The 18,485-nt window shown below is 44.2% G+C and overlaps 2 protein-coding genes across 15 annotated transcripts in view; one reads left to right on the plus strand and one right to left on the minus strand.

The window, feature by feature from the left end:
* Positions 1 to 18,485, plus strand: part of ovch1 (ovochymase 1) — a 208,259-nt gene that overhangs the window by 185,910 nt on the left and 3,864 nt on the right. The window lies entirely within an intron of this gene.
* Positions 11,311 to 18,485, minus strand: part of LOC141761646 (filamin-C-like) — a 52,155-nt gene continuing 44,980 nt past the window's right edge. For 7 of the 12 annotated variants that reach the window (XM_074625128.1, XM_074625127.1, XM_074625126.1 and 4 more), the window contains 10 exons: positions 18,336 to 18,458; positions 17,939 to 18,205; positions 16,018 to 16,287; positions 15,695 to 15,832; positions 14,804 to 14,919; positions 13,773 to 13,905; positions 13,156 to 13,332; positions 12,848 to 13,066; positions 12,439 to 12,645; positions 11,311 to 12,355 (listed from right to left, as the gene is read on the minus strand). In XM_074625128.1, the coding sequence (XP_074481229.1) occupies positions 12,168 to 12,355; positions 12,439 to 12,645; positions 12,848 to 13,066; positions 13,156 to 13,332; positions 13,773 to 13,905; positions 14,804 to 14,919; positions 15,695 to 15,832; positions 16,018 to 16,287; positions 17,939 to 18,205; positions 18,336 to 18,458 (1,838 nt within the window). In that variant the 3' untranslated portion in view covers positions 11,311 to 12,167. Of the gene's footprint in view, positions 12,356 to 12,438; positions 12,646 to 12,847; positions 13,067 to 13,155; positions 13,333 to 13,772; positions 13,906 to 14,803; positions 14,920 to 15,694; positions 15,833 to 16,017; positions 16,288 to 17,916; positions 18,206 to 18,335; positions 18,459 to 18,485 lie in introns of those variants that run through there. The other 5 variants (XM_074625133.1, XM_074625132.1, XM_074625130.1 and 2 more) reach the window with 2 other exon arrangements.

Below are 18,485 nucleotides of genomic sequence, written 5' to 3' on the forward strand. Positions count from 1 at the left end.
ATGACGTGGAATGTCCTTGTAATCTTGTGCTATTTATACGTCTTCCCATGAGATCGGGTTGATCTGATGAATTTGGCTTCCATATCTCGTAAGTGTAACTTCTGTGTTTCCTCGTTGTGACTTCTGTATCTCGAAATTGTGATTTACGTGTTTTGTAAATACGACTTTCATTAGCTCTTTTCTTATAATTATAAGAAATATATCATTTGGTGAATGTAGAGTTATGGTTAGTAACGCCAGTATTTGAAGCACGAGATACAGATTTCATGTCTACAGGTTAATTATTTCATTTCCTCAAGAAAATTACTGTTTGTTTTCTCCTGAGAAGATATTTATTTTCTGCAGGAAGATAATGAGAAGGATATATTCAAAGACTTTTTATCTCAGCAAAAAATTATAATGAAAATAAATAAATAAAACCGTGGCAGCTCTCGGCCTCTGTACCTGTTTACACCTGAAGGACCTCTAGTGTTCCCACATTCATCCATCATATCCTAATAACATTCAGGATTGTGGAGCTGTTTTTATACATAAACATAATGAAGTTTCTGTGCTGATGGTTGAAGAAGTCACAGGGGGAAACTAACACCAGCCAACCTCCACTTTAGGACCAATTAAGACGTTTTGTGAGTGTGTTCAGGTCCACAGGGGACTGATAGACGCCTCGTCTTCCCTCCCACCAGCTTCTTTATTTAGTCAGATCATAACAAAGTGGAGACAAAGACACAGTCTCCGTCTCTACGACACAAAAACACAGAGTCTCCGTCTCTAGGACACAAAGACACAGAGTCTCCGTCTCTACGGCACAAAGACGCAGAGTCTCAGTCTCTACGACACAAAGACTCAGAGTCTCATTGGGCTCGACTCAATCGTGATCGACTGGTTTTAAAAGTGATGATAAAGACAGGTAGAAGCTGGATGCTTCATCCTCAAGAGGATGCACAGTTTGGTATGCTGAATTTAAATGTTAAAGTGCAACGTTTCCGCCCAGTTTCAGCATCACATTTAATTCAGGAAGTTAAAGATGATGATGGGATGGATTTACGGCACAACTTCACCTACATCCAAGGTGCATAGAGTCAGCCTGGTCTTACGTCCTTGTACAATGAAGCTGCAGAGAGAGGATCTTAGTTCACTGTGACATCAGATATAAATATATATATACGGTATAAATATATAAATATATATAATCATCATCCATCACCATGATGGCGTCTGGCCTCGGCAGTTTGATGGCGGCGGTAACAGCGTCGACGTCGTTGAACCTCAGAGGTCGAGATCGTCTCTGAAGACAGAACACGGTGCGAGCTGATGTCCTCGTTACGATGGACGCTCCTAATTATCACTCTGACCCCGCCCCCCCCCCTCCTCTGTTGGAGGTTACCGGACAGCGAGGGGCCGAGCGTGTCTGGCGGCGGGAAAATTGAGGGCACGCCCCCCCTCCTGCACGGCCTGATGGGAAGGAAGGAACGGAGCGGTCTAATGGAAACCAATTACAGGACCGTCAGAGTGGCCAGAGCTACTGCCGAGTCCTGAGGTGACGCCAAGGAGACGGGGCGGGGGGGGCGGAGGGGGTGTAGGTGTGTGTGTGTGTGTGTGTGTGTGTGTGTGTGTGTGTGTGGACAGTAGAGTACCTGCGGAGAGGACATTTGTACGGTGGCTATGACACACTGAGGACTGAATTAACTGCAGTGATGAGCAGAAAGTTATTCTACATCTCATATAATAATATAATATATAATAGATAATATAATAATAATAATAATAATAATAGTAATAATAATAATAATAATAATAATAATAATGATAATAATAATAGTAATAATAATAATAGTTCCTGAGTCCTTCAGGGCCCCTAAACACTATAAATGGTCAGGTATTTTATTTGTCTTTTTGTAGTTATAAATGTTTTATAGGAACTTCAACCTGATCGTGTCCAACAGCCCGTCTCAGATCAGTGACGACATGTGATCAACCAGAACAAGGAGGCGGATCAATGCGAGGCCGCATGCAGCAGAGGATTGTGGGAGCTGTGAGCTTCTGACAGGCAGCAGGCGGAGAAACAACATTAACTAATGAGGAAGAGCGATGTGAGGACGGCGGCGTGGACGGCGGCGTGGACGGGTCATTACCGCGGCCAATGAGACGGAGCTAAAATATGTGTCCTCTGCTGACGGTAGGGAGACGCCGCCGCCGCCGCCGCCGCCGCCGCCGCCGCCGCCGCCGCCGCCGCCACAGGAAGTTGTTCAAAAGTTATCTGAGCAAGAAACTCTGAGTCCCGTTATCAAAGATTTTACATCCACACACTCAGAGACACTCCGTCATCTGAGACACGTCCTCTCGTGTCCAAATCGAGTCACGAGACGGCATGGACGGCGTGGACTCGGTGGAGGAGGTTCCTGGGACTGAGAGCTACAGAACTCTTTAGTGTTTATATTTCAGTGAAGAGCTGGACGGCGTGGAGGAGGAGGAGGACGAAGAGGAGGAGGAGGAGGTGGACGGCGTGGAGGAGGAGGAGGACGAAGAGGAGGAGGAGGACGAAGAGGAGGAGGAGGAGGAGGTGGACGGCGTGGAGGAGCTGAAGGAGCTGGAAGGAGATTGAAGCTCATTTTTCCTCGCCGCCGTGGCTCGTTGGCGAGGGAATGATCCCTTCAACTCCTCCTCCATCCTTCACTCTGCAGACAGACTCAGCGGAGGAGTCAGACTCCTCCTCTCTCCATCATCCTTTACTCCAGTCATTACTGCCACTCCTCTTCTTCATCACGCTCCAGCTCTCCGCCCTCCTCTCCCTCCTCTGCATCATCACGCTCTAGCTCTCTGCCCTCCCTCCCTCCCTCCCTCCTCTTCATCACTCCATCCATCTTACCCTCAGAGACTGAGAGAGGAACTAACGCCTCCCCATGGGGGCGCTGGAGAGTTGAAGGCAGGTTTAGATACTGCAGGGGGTAAATCAGAGAGAAAACTCTCCTCCTCCTCCTCTTCTTCATCACTCAGTGAAACAGGAAACTCATCCTGATATCATTCAGTGACTTCCTCTTCCTCAGGATCTCATCATCTCTGATGTCATCACTATAAAAGTCCAGAAATCACCGTAGAAATCAGAGAGAACAGTCATCATGTTTTTAAGTCGTGTGTTAGTTTGACCTCACACTGAACCGTGACCTCTGAGTAACGTTACACCAACACGTTCTTCCTAAGTCCTTATGAATTCTCATCTTTCCTTGACCTCATGACGTTTTCCATCGAGGTCAAGGAGAAGACGTTAGGACTAAATTAGAGCTGTGATGACAGCTCTGACGAGATGATGACATCACAGATGAAGTGAAACCCAGAAGGTGGATTTAAAGGTAGAGTTTAGTCCAGTGTGTCTCCTCAGGGGGACGTCACAGTATAAATAATGAGGGGTGTTTATAGCAGCAGCAGCTCTGTCCTCTGTGTCTTTACTGTCCACTGAGCTAATGGACATCTGGAGGAGAGTGTCCCTGGTCAGGTGAGCTGCTCTCACCTCCATCTACAACCTCCTGTTTTTAATGTCATGTGTTTCATCTCTTTTCATCCCTCCATCATTCTGATCCTCTCTTTATGTTGTTCTTTTACATCCCACGAGCCAAATAGTTAATTAACCTGACAGTAGAGATGTAACCAGCCCGTTCTCATTCCCAGGGCGTTAAGCCCAACCATGTAGTTTTTACTAAACCTAACTCTAGTGGTTTTATTGCCTGAACCTAAAAGTGTTTTTGTCTAATCCACATGAATGTTGCAGAGCTCTATAATGGGTGGGAATTACGTTTCACAGTTTTAAACACGTGGTTAATGTTATAAATTGAAGCTAAAATGCAACAAAACTACATAGTTGGATTAAGTAAAACATCACGGTTTGGTTTAAAATAAGTACGTTTGTTACGTTATTAAGCTACGGACGTTAAATTCAAATAAATCAACGTTGACTTCTGGCCTCACACGGGGCACCAACATCGGTCGCCTGGTGAAAGTCTGGTGTTTTTAGACCCACCCATCCACCCCGACCTCCTCCCTACACACCGTTCACCTCTCTTTAGACTTCCTAGTTCCCAATTACATGGATTACATATGAATAGATTTAGTGGGATATACAGTATATGAATTACAGTGCTTTACTTTTAGTGGGTGTAGCTACGAACGGTGGATGAGACCAGACTATTGATAGCATGCTCTTCATTCTTCCTTCATTCAGTCTGGAGGTTTGACATGTTGATTTAGTAAATCTGTGAGTTGACCTTAAACAACCTGAACTCAGATCAGATCCTCCTGACTTCACACCGTCTGTGTCGCCGTGATCTCAGAGGAAATTAAAGTGTTTACGTCCAATCAAAGCTCGACAGGCTCCGTTAATTAGCAATTACTTCATCTGATTACTGACACGCTAACGAAGCCCTCGACTGACGAGAACAAGGACGCTAATTGGTAGCAGGCGGCGGTGAGAGGACCCGTGGTAGCGGCGGTGAGAAGAGCCGTGGTGGCGGCGGTGAGAGGAGCCGTGATGGCGGGACACGCCGTTACTCAGAGAGTGTTTAATGAATTAGTGTTAATTTAGAAGTGTGTGTGTGAGTGATTAAAGGTGTTTACACACTAATAAACAACACTAAACTTTATTAAACGTGATGCGACTTTAACACTTTCACACCTCAACTCCTTTCAGCACTTAAATGATAATTGAACTTCTTAAAGAGCTACGATGCTATCGTAGACTTTTTTTCCAGACATTTTTGGGACTTTTTTCTGACATTTTTCTCAATTTTCTTCTGACATTGTTGCGACTTTCTTCTGACATTTTCTCACTTTTTTCTGAAATTTTTTGGACATTTTTCAGATTTTTATTAGTACATTTGTTTTCAATATTTTTCAGACTCTTTTCAGACATTGTTTTCAGACATTTTTTGGACATTTTTGGGACTTTTTGGGATATTTTGGGGCTTTTTTCGGTTATCTTTTGGAATTTTTTCTGACTTTTTTTGGACATTTTTGGACATTTTCTGGATAATTCTTAAACTTTTTATTGGAAAGTTTTCGGACATTTTTTTCAGACATAAACCCTCACACATTCACATATCTGGAGGTCAGAGGTCAAGGGACCCCTTTGAAAATGGCCATGCCAGTTTTTCCTCTCCAAAATTTTGCGTAAATTTGGAGCGTTATTTAACCTCCTTGTTGACAAGCTAGTATGACATGGTGTGTGTGTGTGTGTGTGTGTGTGTGCTGCATTTTCTTCTGTCAGAGAGAGTCGGTGTCTAAAGGTCCAGACTGAGCGCGTGCAGAAGAACTGCAGAACGCTGAGGTTACGACCCGCCACCGGACTCACTGATTGGTTCAGAAAGACCCCGCTGTTATCACACACACACACACACACACACACACAAACACACACACAGGCACACACATACACACACACACACACACACACACACACACACACAGAAACGTTCTCTGATCTTTCTTTCACCCCAATTTTCCAGCGCACAGTCAGGAGCCGTGTGATTGGACGAGGGAGGAGACGGGGGAGACGGGGGAGAGAGGGGAGAGTGGGGAGGGGCCTGGGGGACAGAACATGGCTGACTGGTTTTCTCCCAGAATCCACTGGGAGCAGAGTTAATGGATTAAGAAACCACCATTAACTTGTTGAGGAAACAGTTCAAATAGATTATTCTAAATACATATACAGTATATATATATATATATACATACACAGTATATATATAGAGTATATATATATACTCTATATATATACAGTATATATATATATATATATATATGTGTGTGAGGAAGATGAGGCAGCAGGAAGACGTTTAGCTGACTGATGAAGAGGAGGAAGAGGAGGAGGAAGGTGTCTCTTGGATTAGAAATCCGGCTGCTTAAATTAGGAGGAATATTTTTAGCTTCAGCTGCCCCGTCAGCCCCTCCCCCCCCCCTCCTCCTCTTCCTCCTCCTCCTCCTCTTCCTCAGAGGCATTAATTACAGCCGTCCGTCCTCTCAGGCTAATAATACCCTTACTAATGCTGCTGGAGGAGGGGGCGGGGTCCTGAGACAACACATCCTCATCATCATCATCATCAGGCTTCTCTGTGTCTTCACATTTAAAGGATCAGCAGAAAACACTGAATTAATTTTATTGATCTAAATCTGATCAATCAGCTGCTCCTGATCAGTAATCTGCTCTGTTCACACCTGTTCACCAGGGTCACGTTCAACACAATAAAAACATTTAATCGTTTAATGGTTGTGGTTCAACACGCTGTTGTGTTACAAAAGTGCTGCAACTATGGCGGCCTGTTCTCTTCCTCTGTTTGTAGCTAAAAGTAATGCACTGTGATTCGTATTTATCCCATGAAATCAATCCACGTAATCATGAACCAGGAAGTATAAATAGAGGTGAACGGCGTGTAGAGAGGAGGTTGAAGTCGATGGGTGGGTCTAAAAACACCAGACTTTCACCAGGAGACCACTGTTGGTGCCCCGTGTGAGGCCAGAAGTAAACACTGATTTATTTTGTAACTTCTGTACTGAAGTTACGTCACTTCTGGAGTTATTTTAACCCAAACCACCATCTTATACTAAAGCTAACTAAGTAGTTTTATTGCCTGAATCTAAGGACGTAGTTTCCTGTGGAGACAGAAGTTTATTTTGAAAAGACTGGAGTGGATTTGACGCTGGACATTCGTAGGAAAAAACATGAAAAATGAGGAATAACTTGTTGTAAGATATCATATAAACCGCTGTATGAGGATATGATGACTATGGCCAATAACACCTTAATGCACAGCCTTAGGTCCTGGGTAAAGAGTTTAGAAGCAAAGACGTACGTCTCTTTGTAGGCGGACGTTTTACTGGCGTCCTTTAGTCCCTTTCAGTCCAAAATGGTGGAAGCATATAGCTCTGCTGCTGGAACAAACGATTGACTTCATTTCTTAGTGATATACGTGGTTTGTTGTTACTCTCACTGGGACACTTGAATTAGGGATGCACTGGTATCGGGTATCGGATCCGATACTGTGCTCATGTACTCGTACTCGCAAAACGGCTCCGATACCACTTTACGGCAGCGTGACGTTAACCTCTCGTCACCATCTTTCGGGTCCTATCGCACGCACTCACGCTCCACCTCCCTGACGGTGCTGGCAAGACGGGCCGGTGCTGCGGGGCCGGGATCCCACTTCAGGCGGCGAGCGCCGGCCCTCACTTTCATTGCGCCACGGGGTTTTTTGTCGCGCGTAAGTTAGACTCCTTAGTCCGTGTTTCAAGACGGGTCGGGTGGGTTGCAGACATCGCCGCAGACCCCTGGCGCCTTTTACGTGGGCCGAGCCCCGCCCTGGGGCACAACGCGGTTTGGGCGCACTAAGGACAGTCTGCCCCGGTGACGCTTTGGCCACGGCCCCGGGAAGCACCTTCGCCCCAAGCCTTTCCAAGCCGACGTAGAGCCGGTCGCAGCGCACTGCCTCGTATGCGGGACTCCCCTCGTATCGGTACTCGATATCGGTACTCGGTATCGGCAAGTACCCAAATGTAAGTACTTGTATTGTACTCCGTCTGAAAAAAAGTGGTATCGGTGCATCCCTAACTTGAATAGAGCAGAGCCATCGGTAGTGTTATCAGTTACACCTGTGATTTATGACAAAAATAAACATGTCAACATGAGAAAGGCTCCTCTGACCTGATGATGAACTCTGATAATAGTAATTAAGAAGATTTGAACCAGATTGGTTTTGTTTCTCAGTCTCCAGAGAGGAGGAGGAAGAGGAAGATGGAGGAGGATGAGATCGGCTCTCTCAGATTAAATCATCAGTAAAATCTTCTGTCATCAATCCAAACTGTGGTTTTAAATCTGGTCCTAAACTTTATTTTAGATCAAACCCTGTTCTTCTCTCTTTCTGTTGATGTTTTCATCACTCAGTTTCCAACTCATACTGCTGATTAAACCTTGTCTCTTTTTCTCTGGTTCTTTCTCTGCTCTCTGGTTGATGTTTTATTCAATGTTAGTCGTCTCAATGCAGGTTCTTTTCTCCGTCAGTGTGATGAATCTCTGCTGCCCCTTGCTGGTCTCCTGCAGCACCTCACCGTTGTCCACCTCTACTATAAATCTACTTTAAATCATAAAAAAACAGTCTGTTTCTCTTATTGAACAATATGAACGAACCCCCCAGCCCCCGACTAGACATCTTATAATCACATTAACTTCACTGTTCATCATGGTCCTTTTCTTACTTTTAAAGTTTCCCATTTGAGGTTTTATATTTGATTTGGGGTTTTGAAAAAAGTGCTCTATAAATTAAGATTATTTTAATTAATTGTGTGATCTTCATACAACCCCCCCCCTGCTTCATCATTTCATTATGATAATAATCTGATTATTTAAATAGAAAAATACACATTCTCTTTTTACTGCAGCGAGCTCTCAAATGTTTCACAGGTTTTGTTAAGTCCCAGTTTGGAGAATTTACTCCAAATTATCTAAAACCCCAAAGCATCTAAATAATGTGACGTATCACTAGTTTCTCTGCTGGTTGTTGTGCATTCAGAGTACTTTATATAGTCAGACAGGTGAGAGTTAATCAGGTGGATGGAGCTGTGTGGAGGTGTGATGCTATCAGGACAATGAGACACACCTGAGCTCAGTCAGTCTCAGATTTAAACATTTCTAACATCCTGTTTTCTCTTTGTTATTATGGGATGTTCAGTGCCAATTGATTAGGGGGAAATAATTTACAATATTTTAACATAAAACTAGAAAATGTGAAGAAATTTAAGCCTGAAAACGTTCTGAATATATATATCTGTGTGTTTCTCTGTATTGTTTTCTTTTCCGTCTCCATCCTCCATCGTCTCTTATAGAAAAGTAAACTTGTAGACGTCGTCACTTTGACCTGAGTTCATGTTTCTCAGCAGAAACTTTAAGTAAAGTTGAGCATAGCAGCATATTTCTTTCCCTCCTGGTTGTTGTTGAGATGAAACTTTAAAGATCCCTGCAGGGAGAAACTGAGAAAAACACATCAGACGCTGCTGCTGCTGCTGCTGCTGCTGCTGAGTCGGACGTTTCACAATCTGAGGACACGTGTTTTAAAGTTTAATCGGAGGATCTACTTCCTGTTAGAGCCTGAAGCTGAGAGACAGACCGGGTCAATATGGAGACACTCAACAGGAAAATATTATTACAGTCACATCAACCATATCTTCTATGGGAGAAATCAATAAAAGAAATGGTAGAAATTACACTAATAGGAATAATCATGGCACATCAAAATTATGAAGTATAAATTTTGTAGTTTAAAAAAGATTTTGTAAAGTTCAAAAAAATATTTGACACCAAAAGAAAATAAGTGCAAGTTATAAAGTGATCAATCAGCCCGTTCGCACTAAAAGGTGTGTAATGCGCAAAGCGTTTAGTGTGCAATAAGTACGCCTTTCTGGATTTCCGCGTGTCATGTGTACACCATGTATCGTGTACTGACTGTGATATTAACGTATCCACGTATAAATACTACGGTAACAGTTACTGACATAGAATAAGAAGAGAGAAAGACCGGGAGGCCCGTGTTTAAGACCGATGTTTTATTTAGTTACGTTAGTTACGTTAGTTATGTTAGTTACGTTAGTGATGTTAGTGACGTGTTTCCTGTAGTTGTGTTACGTTGTTTCTGTACATGTTTTACTGAGTTTACCAACAAACACCAGACTTTTAACCAGGAGACCCGTGTTCCAGACTGTTGTTGAACGATGTTTTGTTTTGTAAGTTATGTCAGTGACGTTTGTGACGTGTTTCCTGTAGTTGTCTTGTGTTGTTTCCGTACGTATTTTACTTAGTTTACGCACTTATTTTAAGCCCAACAATGTTTTTTTCCCCATACCCTAAATAAGTGGTTTTCTTGCCTGCATACATTTGCTTACAAATGACACGTGACAATGCTAAAATGCGTCCTCATTACACGCAGAATATTGGTGTAACGTCGTGTTATTTCTACGCCTTCCTGTGACACCGGGCTGAATAAAAAGAAAGGTGATGTCTTATCATGATAGTTACTGTTGACATGTGATTATTGTGGATGTCACAAATTTACATACAAACACAACAAATGTAAACGCAAACCAAGAGATTTGGGGCTTTGCAAATTTACGTACAGTATGTACGTACTTGATATTCAGGGAGAGTGTATATCATAAATTATATAACTGTAACTAAAGGAGGGCATAAATCACCTACCCGTTCTCAATACCAGGGCGTCGAATACCGACGCTTTGTCACGCCCGTCGGCGTTCGATACCGATGCACACGGCGCCCTTTCGCGCCGGAATGAGGTAAAGAGTGAAAGACACACCCTACCACTTCCTTTAACCTAAACCACCATCTCTTCCTAAACCTGTCCAAGCTGTTTTGTTGCCTACACCTAAACGGAAGTTTATTTTGAAAAGACTGCATGTATGTAACAAATTGTCATGTGTTGTTGGACATTCGTAGGAAAATGCACGAAAGGAGGAATAACTTTTTTTGAGATATGATATGAATCGTTGTACGAGGATACGTTGTAATTCTACATACTCATGTGACCGCAACTTGAGGACACAATTTATTACAACATCCCTTATAACTCTAATTTATTTACGTACATAACCAAAACTAAAGGAGCGCATACCAGAAATTTCGTACCAGACCGGCACCAGTGGAATAGTGACCGTACCAGACCGGTACCGGTGGAAGAGCTACCGTACCAGACCCGTACCAGTGGAATAGCAACTGTACCAGACCGGTACCAGTGGAATAGCTACCGTACCAGACCTGTACCAGTGGAATAGCAACCGTACCAGACCGGTACCGGTGGAAGAGTTACCGTACCAGACCGGTACCGGTGGAAGAGCTACCGTACCAGACCTGTACCAGTGGAATAGCAACTGTACCAGACTGGTACCAGTGGAATAGCTACCGTACCAGACCTGTACCAGTGGAATAGCAACTGTACCAGACCGTTACCAGTGGAATAGCTACTGTACCAGACCTGTACCAGTGGAATAGCAACTGTACCAGACCGGTACTAGTGGAATAGCTACCGTACCAGACCGGTACCGGTGGAAGAGCTACCGTACCAGACCGGTACCAGTGGAATAGCAACTGTACCAGACCGGTACCAGTGGAATAGCTACCGTACCAGACCGGTACCAGTGGAATAGCAACTGTACCAGACCGGTACCAGTGGAATAGCGTCCGTACCAGACCGGTCTGGTACGGTCGCTATTCCAGCTTCATTTACTGTAAACCTCTCAACAAATCAGCTGACGATCAGAAGCGTCTCTTTGTGGCAAGTCAGCGAATAAACTTTATTATGCCTGCACAATCTCGCCAGATTGAAGGTTAACATATCAAACAGTTCAAATTTCATTCATCCATTTCTTGATACATACAAAAATCACTATAAAATATCACTCTGTAATACTGTGTCTTCTCAACATTCACAAAATAAACTGATTGTTTCACCGCTCTTCTTCTTCCTGTGGTAAAAAAAAAACACTAATCTGTCTCTGTGAGATCGACCTCATCACCTGCTCTTCCTCAACAATAAGACCATTTTCTGTCAAAGAAAATAACATGAGGGGAAAAAGCTCTGAGAATAAATAAAATCAAAAGCAAAGAAATTAAGTCACAGCTCGTCCTCTGTCATCACCTCAGCTCTCTGACGCCATCACAGCACGCAGACGGGATATAAAACCAGCTGGACAGAGTTTTACATGAACAAACATCTGCTTAGTGGTTTCATCTTTAACTCATCATGAAGGAAATGTTGTCTTTCAATTAACTGGATTTAGTTTGGGGGGGGAGGGCCCGCAAACGTGACTTTGAGGTACGTCAACACTCAGGACAGGAGACGCTGAGAGCAGACGGAGCGGTGGCGTTGGCGGTGATCTCTCTGGTCACGGCGGTCCAGTTGAGCCCTAAACGGAGGCCAGAGAAACTATCACTGTCCTATAACTGAAGCTATTCTCATGTTGTTGCTGCAGGCGACGAGTCTCCAAGAGACACCAGAAAGAGAGTGAATGAAAACTTTGGCGCAGAGCGTGACGACTTAAACAGGAAGTGAACAGTCTTCAGTGCATCAGGGTGAGGATGAGGAGGATGAGGAAGGACGGACGTGGAGATGAAGCGTTCAGTCTTAAAGGACAGTGAAGTGGAAGGGACTGCCAGGGACGTGCTCGTCCCCCCATTTGACGATGAGGATGTAGCTGCCTTGCTCTTTGAGGGTGTAGGTGACGTTGTACATCCGGTTGCCCATGTGTTTGACGTACACCTCCTCGCAGGGCGTCTTCGGCCCGTGGACGCCCACCATCAGCATGTTGGTGCCTGCAGAGTGAAGGACAGAGACAAAGGTAAAAGACGATCTAGACGGAGAACCCGTCCTTCCTGTCTGATGGGTTGATCCTCACCTGCTTTGCTGCAGTCGACTGTGAACATGTTCTTCTGACCGACGAAGGCCTTCGACAGGCCGGCGCCTCCGGAGATGACTTTACTGGCGTCGGAAGAGAACTTGGGTAAGGAGGCGAAGGCCCCGCTCATCGATGATGACTTGGAGACAGTTTCCACGAGGACAGACGATGTCTCGTGCAGACTGCTGCTGGCGGACAGACGAGGTCCTGCAGACAGATTTAAAGAAACATCAGCTAATGGACAGACCTGGAGAGTTTGGTAGAGGAGGTCTGGGTCTGTGTTCCCCAGTTTGGGCCCCTTAGTGCAAATGAAGGGAAACTCCAACAAACTCTGTACCAATGAGTACCGGCCAAATTCAAGTTCTGACCACAAAACTCACGGTAAAGGCTATCAGTCCATCTGACCCACCTGAGACTTTGGCCTTGAAGGGGCTGCCCACAATGTGCTGGGGTCCTCCATACTTGATGGAGATCAGGTAGTTCCCAGGAGCCATGGGGGTGTAGCAGACCTTGTAGCCCTCCGGACACTCCTGACAGTCCATCTTCACCTTGGACGGTCCGTCGATGGTCACCGACAGAGCTCCTGATCCGGCGTTACACGTGTTCACGATAAACTCTGACGCCACACCTTAAGGAGGACACGGACATGACGGACACCCGTTAAAATCTGATCTCATAAAGGGCTTTTAAATCCAGGTGTCTATTTTTGGTGTATACCTGTGGTTCCTCCTTCCAGTCCCGGTCCGAAGGCAGACACCATGCCGGGATCTCCGACCTGTCCCGGTTCTCCCACTCGGATCTTGAAGGGACTGCCAGGGACGTGGCTGCCGTTGAAACGAACGTCGATAGAATGAACTCCGTTTTCTCTCGGGACGAACCGGATAGCGTACTGGTCTGGAAACACAGATTATAAATGACACACAGTGTCATGTGTTGAAGTAGTTGTTGCAATATGACTGTAGACTTTATTACTCTCTCCGATACTTTGGATCTCTGTTTTGTCCTGATTTAGTTAAAGTAGATTCTGGGTGACCTGTTTTCAGGCTTGGATTATGAGAATCAGCAGCTACATAGAGACGGGTGTCATCTGCATAGTGATGAACATTATTATTGTTCTTATGGATGATGACATGTAGAAGTGACCAGGGTTGGGGAGTAACAGAATACATAGAGCTGACCTAGAAGTGCCCCTCCCAACCTTGGAGGTAACATATATAAACTAGAAGGTAGAGGGCCCAGTCTAGAGCCTTGTGGCCCTTTACTGCGCTGGTGTTTTTAAATAAAACCCTGTCTCTAGACAGTTTTAAGACTGGATAATGCAGTGTGGGTCTTACCGCCGTCCAGCTCGGTGATGTAACACTCCTCTATGGCTCCTGATGGCGTGTGGATCTTAGCATCAACCAGCCCTTTGGCGCCGTTCAGCTGGACGGCGAAGGACGCCTCCTGGCTGACCTTCAGACCCATCTCCTGATGACAGGAAACACACAGAGAAACTTCACTGGATGCTGTCAAAGTCACTAGTTTTGTTATGCCATCTCTTAGTGACTGTTTCAGTAGATGGAATATCTGTGACGTCAAGCTAACAACAACTGAATTTGCGGAAAACTTGTTTATTTCTGTTGTAATCTTCAGCCGTAACTGTAAGATGTAAAGAGTTAAACATGGTGGTCCGACCTATCGGACGTCTCTGTTGTGGTTATTTTCTGTAGCGTGTTGCTAGTCGTTGATAAACTAAATCTACCCAACAGCATCATCTCACCGCTGGTCGGACTAACTGATAAACTTTAGTCTGTGACCCGACAGGTTAATAATATCTTCAACCTAATGCTGGTGAAAGAGTTGTTATTAATGAGACAGGAAAGCATCAAACATGCACTTTATGTAGATGAATCTCTCCCTTCAGTTGAGAGTATATCTCAGTTTTTGCTCAGTGCTGATAAATTATATGTACGTGATGTAGAAGTATCTTTGTGTTTTTGTTGTCATGAGTATAAAATAGACATCTGATCATTGGTGAACCAAAGCCAACAGTACTTTCAATGATTCATCAGATTGGTATTTTTTGCTCATGTGGTCATCTGAGTCTTTGTAAAGAGCGTCTCTGAAAATACAACAGGACAAATATACAGAGCTGAAGTTAAAACAGGAAGCTAGCAGAGATTAATTTACATACGCATGAAGACAGAAATACTCTCCGAGCAGCCAGTCAGACACTAATAATAATAAATGTATTCATAGTAAATCAAAATGTCCCCTTCAATATAGCAGAGGACACATCAACGTGGAGTCTCTTGATACATCAGTGACCTCAGCTGGCTCTGTATTAACTGGTTTATTTATATGAATGAAGATGATGTGTTCCCACCTGCAGGCTGGTGATGGTGAGGCGGCGAGCGTCGTCAGACAGCGTGGCGATGGGGACGATGAACGGCGAGTCGGGGATGTGTTCATCGTTGAACTTAATGGAAACCTCATAGTCACCTGAAGATAAAAAGATAAAAAGAGCCGACTGAGAAGAAAATTGCTTCTAATATCGTTATTATGTCACGCTTATATTAGAGCTGTCAAAGGTAACGTGGTAACGCGTTAACGCAAATTAGTTTTAATGCCACTAATTTCTTTAACCTAATAAATCCATTGGTACTAACCAGGTCATACTAGCTTGTCATGAGGGAGGTTAAATAACGCTTCAAACTTGCACTAAATCTTGGTGAGGAAAAACTGTCATGGCCATTTTCAAAGGGGTCCCTTGACCTCTGACCTCTAGATATGTGGATGTGTGAGGGATTTTGTCTGAAAAAATATCCGAAATATCCAATAAAAAGTCAGAAAAATGTCTGAAAAAGGTCGGCAAAAAAGTATGGAAAAAAATTCTGAAATACTAATTCCTTTAAATAACCAACAGGATCTGTGTTTGTCCTGATTTATTGGAAGGAAAGTCTGGGTCACTTCTAGATGTCAGAGAATTTAGTTTTTAGTTCAGATCAACTGCAGTATAGAGTTGAGTGTCATCTGCATATTGATGGATATGAACATTGAGTTTATGGATATCCTTTAACAATAACATAAAATAAAAGGTACATGGGACCCAGAACTGAGCCTTGTGGTGCTCCACAAGTAATATTCACTCTGAATGGGAGGTTTTTCTCTCCTACAGGCCAAACTTGTGACTATTTCACATAAAACCTGTACGGAGGACACAGGAATTATGATTAATGGTATTAAATCTGATCTAGAGTCCATGTCAGAGGCTCACCAGGCTCCTGGACCACGTAGGCGACTCCACAGGATCCGTCCTTCCGGTCTTCAAAGGTGATCTCGGCCTTGCTCGGTCCCTCCACGGCGATGGACAGACCTCCAGCTCCGGCCTCTCTGGTCCAGATACTGAACTCGGCTGAGAAACAACAAACTCACGTTTATCACCGTCAGTGCCGCGTGGAGGACGAGGAGCAGCAACATATAAAAGTTGACCTTTCGTTTCAACAAATACAACTCTGAGTCTCACATCATAAACAGTAAACTGTGAGGAAATCCTTTAAAAACGGAGACATTTATGAATAAAAGAAGTCTCCAGCCCACCTGGGATCCCAGCCACTCCTCGGTCCAGCCCGGTCCCTCCTGCTCGGACCTTGTGGGCCCCTCCCTCCCCTAGGGGCCCCACGGTGAACTGGAAGGGGCTCCCGGGGACGTGCTGGCCCCGGTACTTCACGTTAACAGTGTGAGCTCCCATCTCCTGAGGGATGAACCGGACGCTGTAGGTGCTGTCTTCTCCTTTAATGATCTCAGCGTCCTCCGTTTTCCCTCCGGGACTCGTCACCTGAGCCGTCATCTCCTGGTTACCTGTCTCACCTGAGAGGAGGAAGAGGAGGAGGAGGAGGAGGAGGAGGAGGAGGAGGAGGAGGAGGAGGAGGAAGAGGAGGAAGATAAAGAAGGACATGGATCAGATGGTTAGTGTTTACAGAACATGCAACAAGATGCCAACTGTGGTTCAAACGTCATTAATGACCACTTCAACATCCGTCACCATCGAACAGGAAATTAGTTATTCAACCATCATGCAAACGAGTCCTTCATTTTCATCAGGAGAGTTTTACAGAGTAAAGTAAATTAGACAGAAAACCCTGAAGAACTGAACCACCTCTAAATACATGTGAGCTGATATTTGCAATAACTATACTAAAGATTACAAACGACAGTTAATAGACAAAAACTTTGGTAAATTGTGTTATTTTTTCTCCCAGATTTTCTCAGTTTTCTATCACAGGAAACGGAGTCTCTTTGGGTTTTGGACTGTGTCGGACTATACGAGACATCTGAGGACGTTAATTTAAATTACAACAGAAATACAATTTTTTTTTGTAATATATATTTTATTTCGAGTGGTAGAAATAAACTAATTATATTTAGTCAAATGAATGTTTTACTTTAGTTGAGTTTTTACATTTTGTGTCATTTCTGTTGTTTTATTATTTTATTTAACAGAAATGTGTGTTGTAATAAAAAATCTGACGTCACTTTTCTAGGACTCCAACTGATAATTATTTTCAGTACTGATTGATTTATTGGATTTTTTTTTTTTTTTTGTTAATCGATTTATACATTCATACATGTTTTAATAAAAAGTTGTTACGCAAGTCATTTTAATGAAATTATCTATGAAATATCAGTTTCTCAGGGAGCAGAAAACCCAAAGAGATTCAGTTCAACTTATAAAACAGGAAATCTGACAGCAGAGAATGATTAAATGATTAAAAAAGTTTCCATCTGAAAGGTGAAAATGAAAAATTCAAAGATGTTTTGACTCCACAGAAACCTGCTGAACATCACAACCGCCACAGAACAGTCAAACCCAGTTATGACATCTACATGCATTATTACAGATGTTACAGAGAGTTAGAAAGTTACACACCACTGCAACACTGTTTAGTTATCACCAGTATATTACAGTACAGTCAGCCCAGTCACACAGCAGTTCGTGAAATAGTCCTGAAATGTAATATATTGATTCGTGTACATAGACACAAATTTAATAAAGAGTGGTGAATGGCGTGTAGGGAGGAGGTCAGGATGGATGGGTGGGTCTAAAAACACCAGACTTTCACCAGGAGACCGCTGTTGGTGCCCCGTGTGAGGCCAGAAGTCAACGTTGATTTATTTGTCACGTAACTTCTGTACTTAAGTTACAGCATTTCTGAAGTTATCTTAACCCAAACCACCATCTTTTACTAAAGTTACGTAGTTTTATTTTTTAAAAGACTGGAGCGGATATTGACACATGCGTCACGTGTTGCTGGACTTTTGTAGAAAAATTCACCAAAAATACGTTAAAAAGGGAAATTCGTGTCTATGAACACGAATCAAATAGATTAAATTTAGTGACTATTTGACGAACTGCTGTGAGGCTGAGTTGTTATCGTATCAGATACATGTAAACACACACAGTATCAGTAAAGTTAGAGAGTCGGTCTGAACACACACACTCTGGTCCACACACACACACCGTCCTGCAGTGGTGGTGCCGGTGGCGGCGGCGGCGGCGGGTGGCTGCCGCTGAATCCGCTCAGACCGTCTCGTCCCAGGAAGTCTCCGAAGACATCCCTGAAGGGGTCGCCCACCTGCGTGCTCTCCTCCACACGGACCTCCCTCTTGGTTTCTCCGGCCCGAGTCTTACTGATCTCCGTCCTCTCCGTCCGGGTGTAGGTGTGACTGCTGCGAGTGAACGTCCGGGTCAGACGTTCCTGAGCCGACACCATGTGGAACCAGTTACCTGGAACCGGCAGGGAGGAGGAGGAGGACGGGGGACAGGAAACGAGGAGACACAGAGCAGGAGGTGAAGAGGAGGGATACAGAGAGGACAGGTGGAGAGAGGAGGAGGAGACAGTGATGTCACAGCTCACCTGGTATCTTGAGGTTGAGGTCACAGGTGCTGCCCACGGTGGCGATGGAGGGAGCCTGACGTCTCCGGGTGATGCTCTCCTTCATCCGACCTTCGCCAAACACCTTCACCGTGAACGGACTTCCTGTTGACACCAAAACATTCTGACCTT

Source organism: Sebastes fasciatus, chromosome 23 (genome assembly GCF_043250625.1).
Source record: "Sebastes fasciatus isolate fSebFas1 chromosome 23, fSebFas1.pri, whole genome shotgun sequence".
Lineage (NCBI taxonomy): Eukaryota > Metazoa > Chordata > Actinopteri > Perciformes > Sebastidae > Sebastes > Sebastes fasciatus.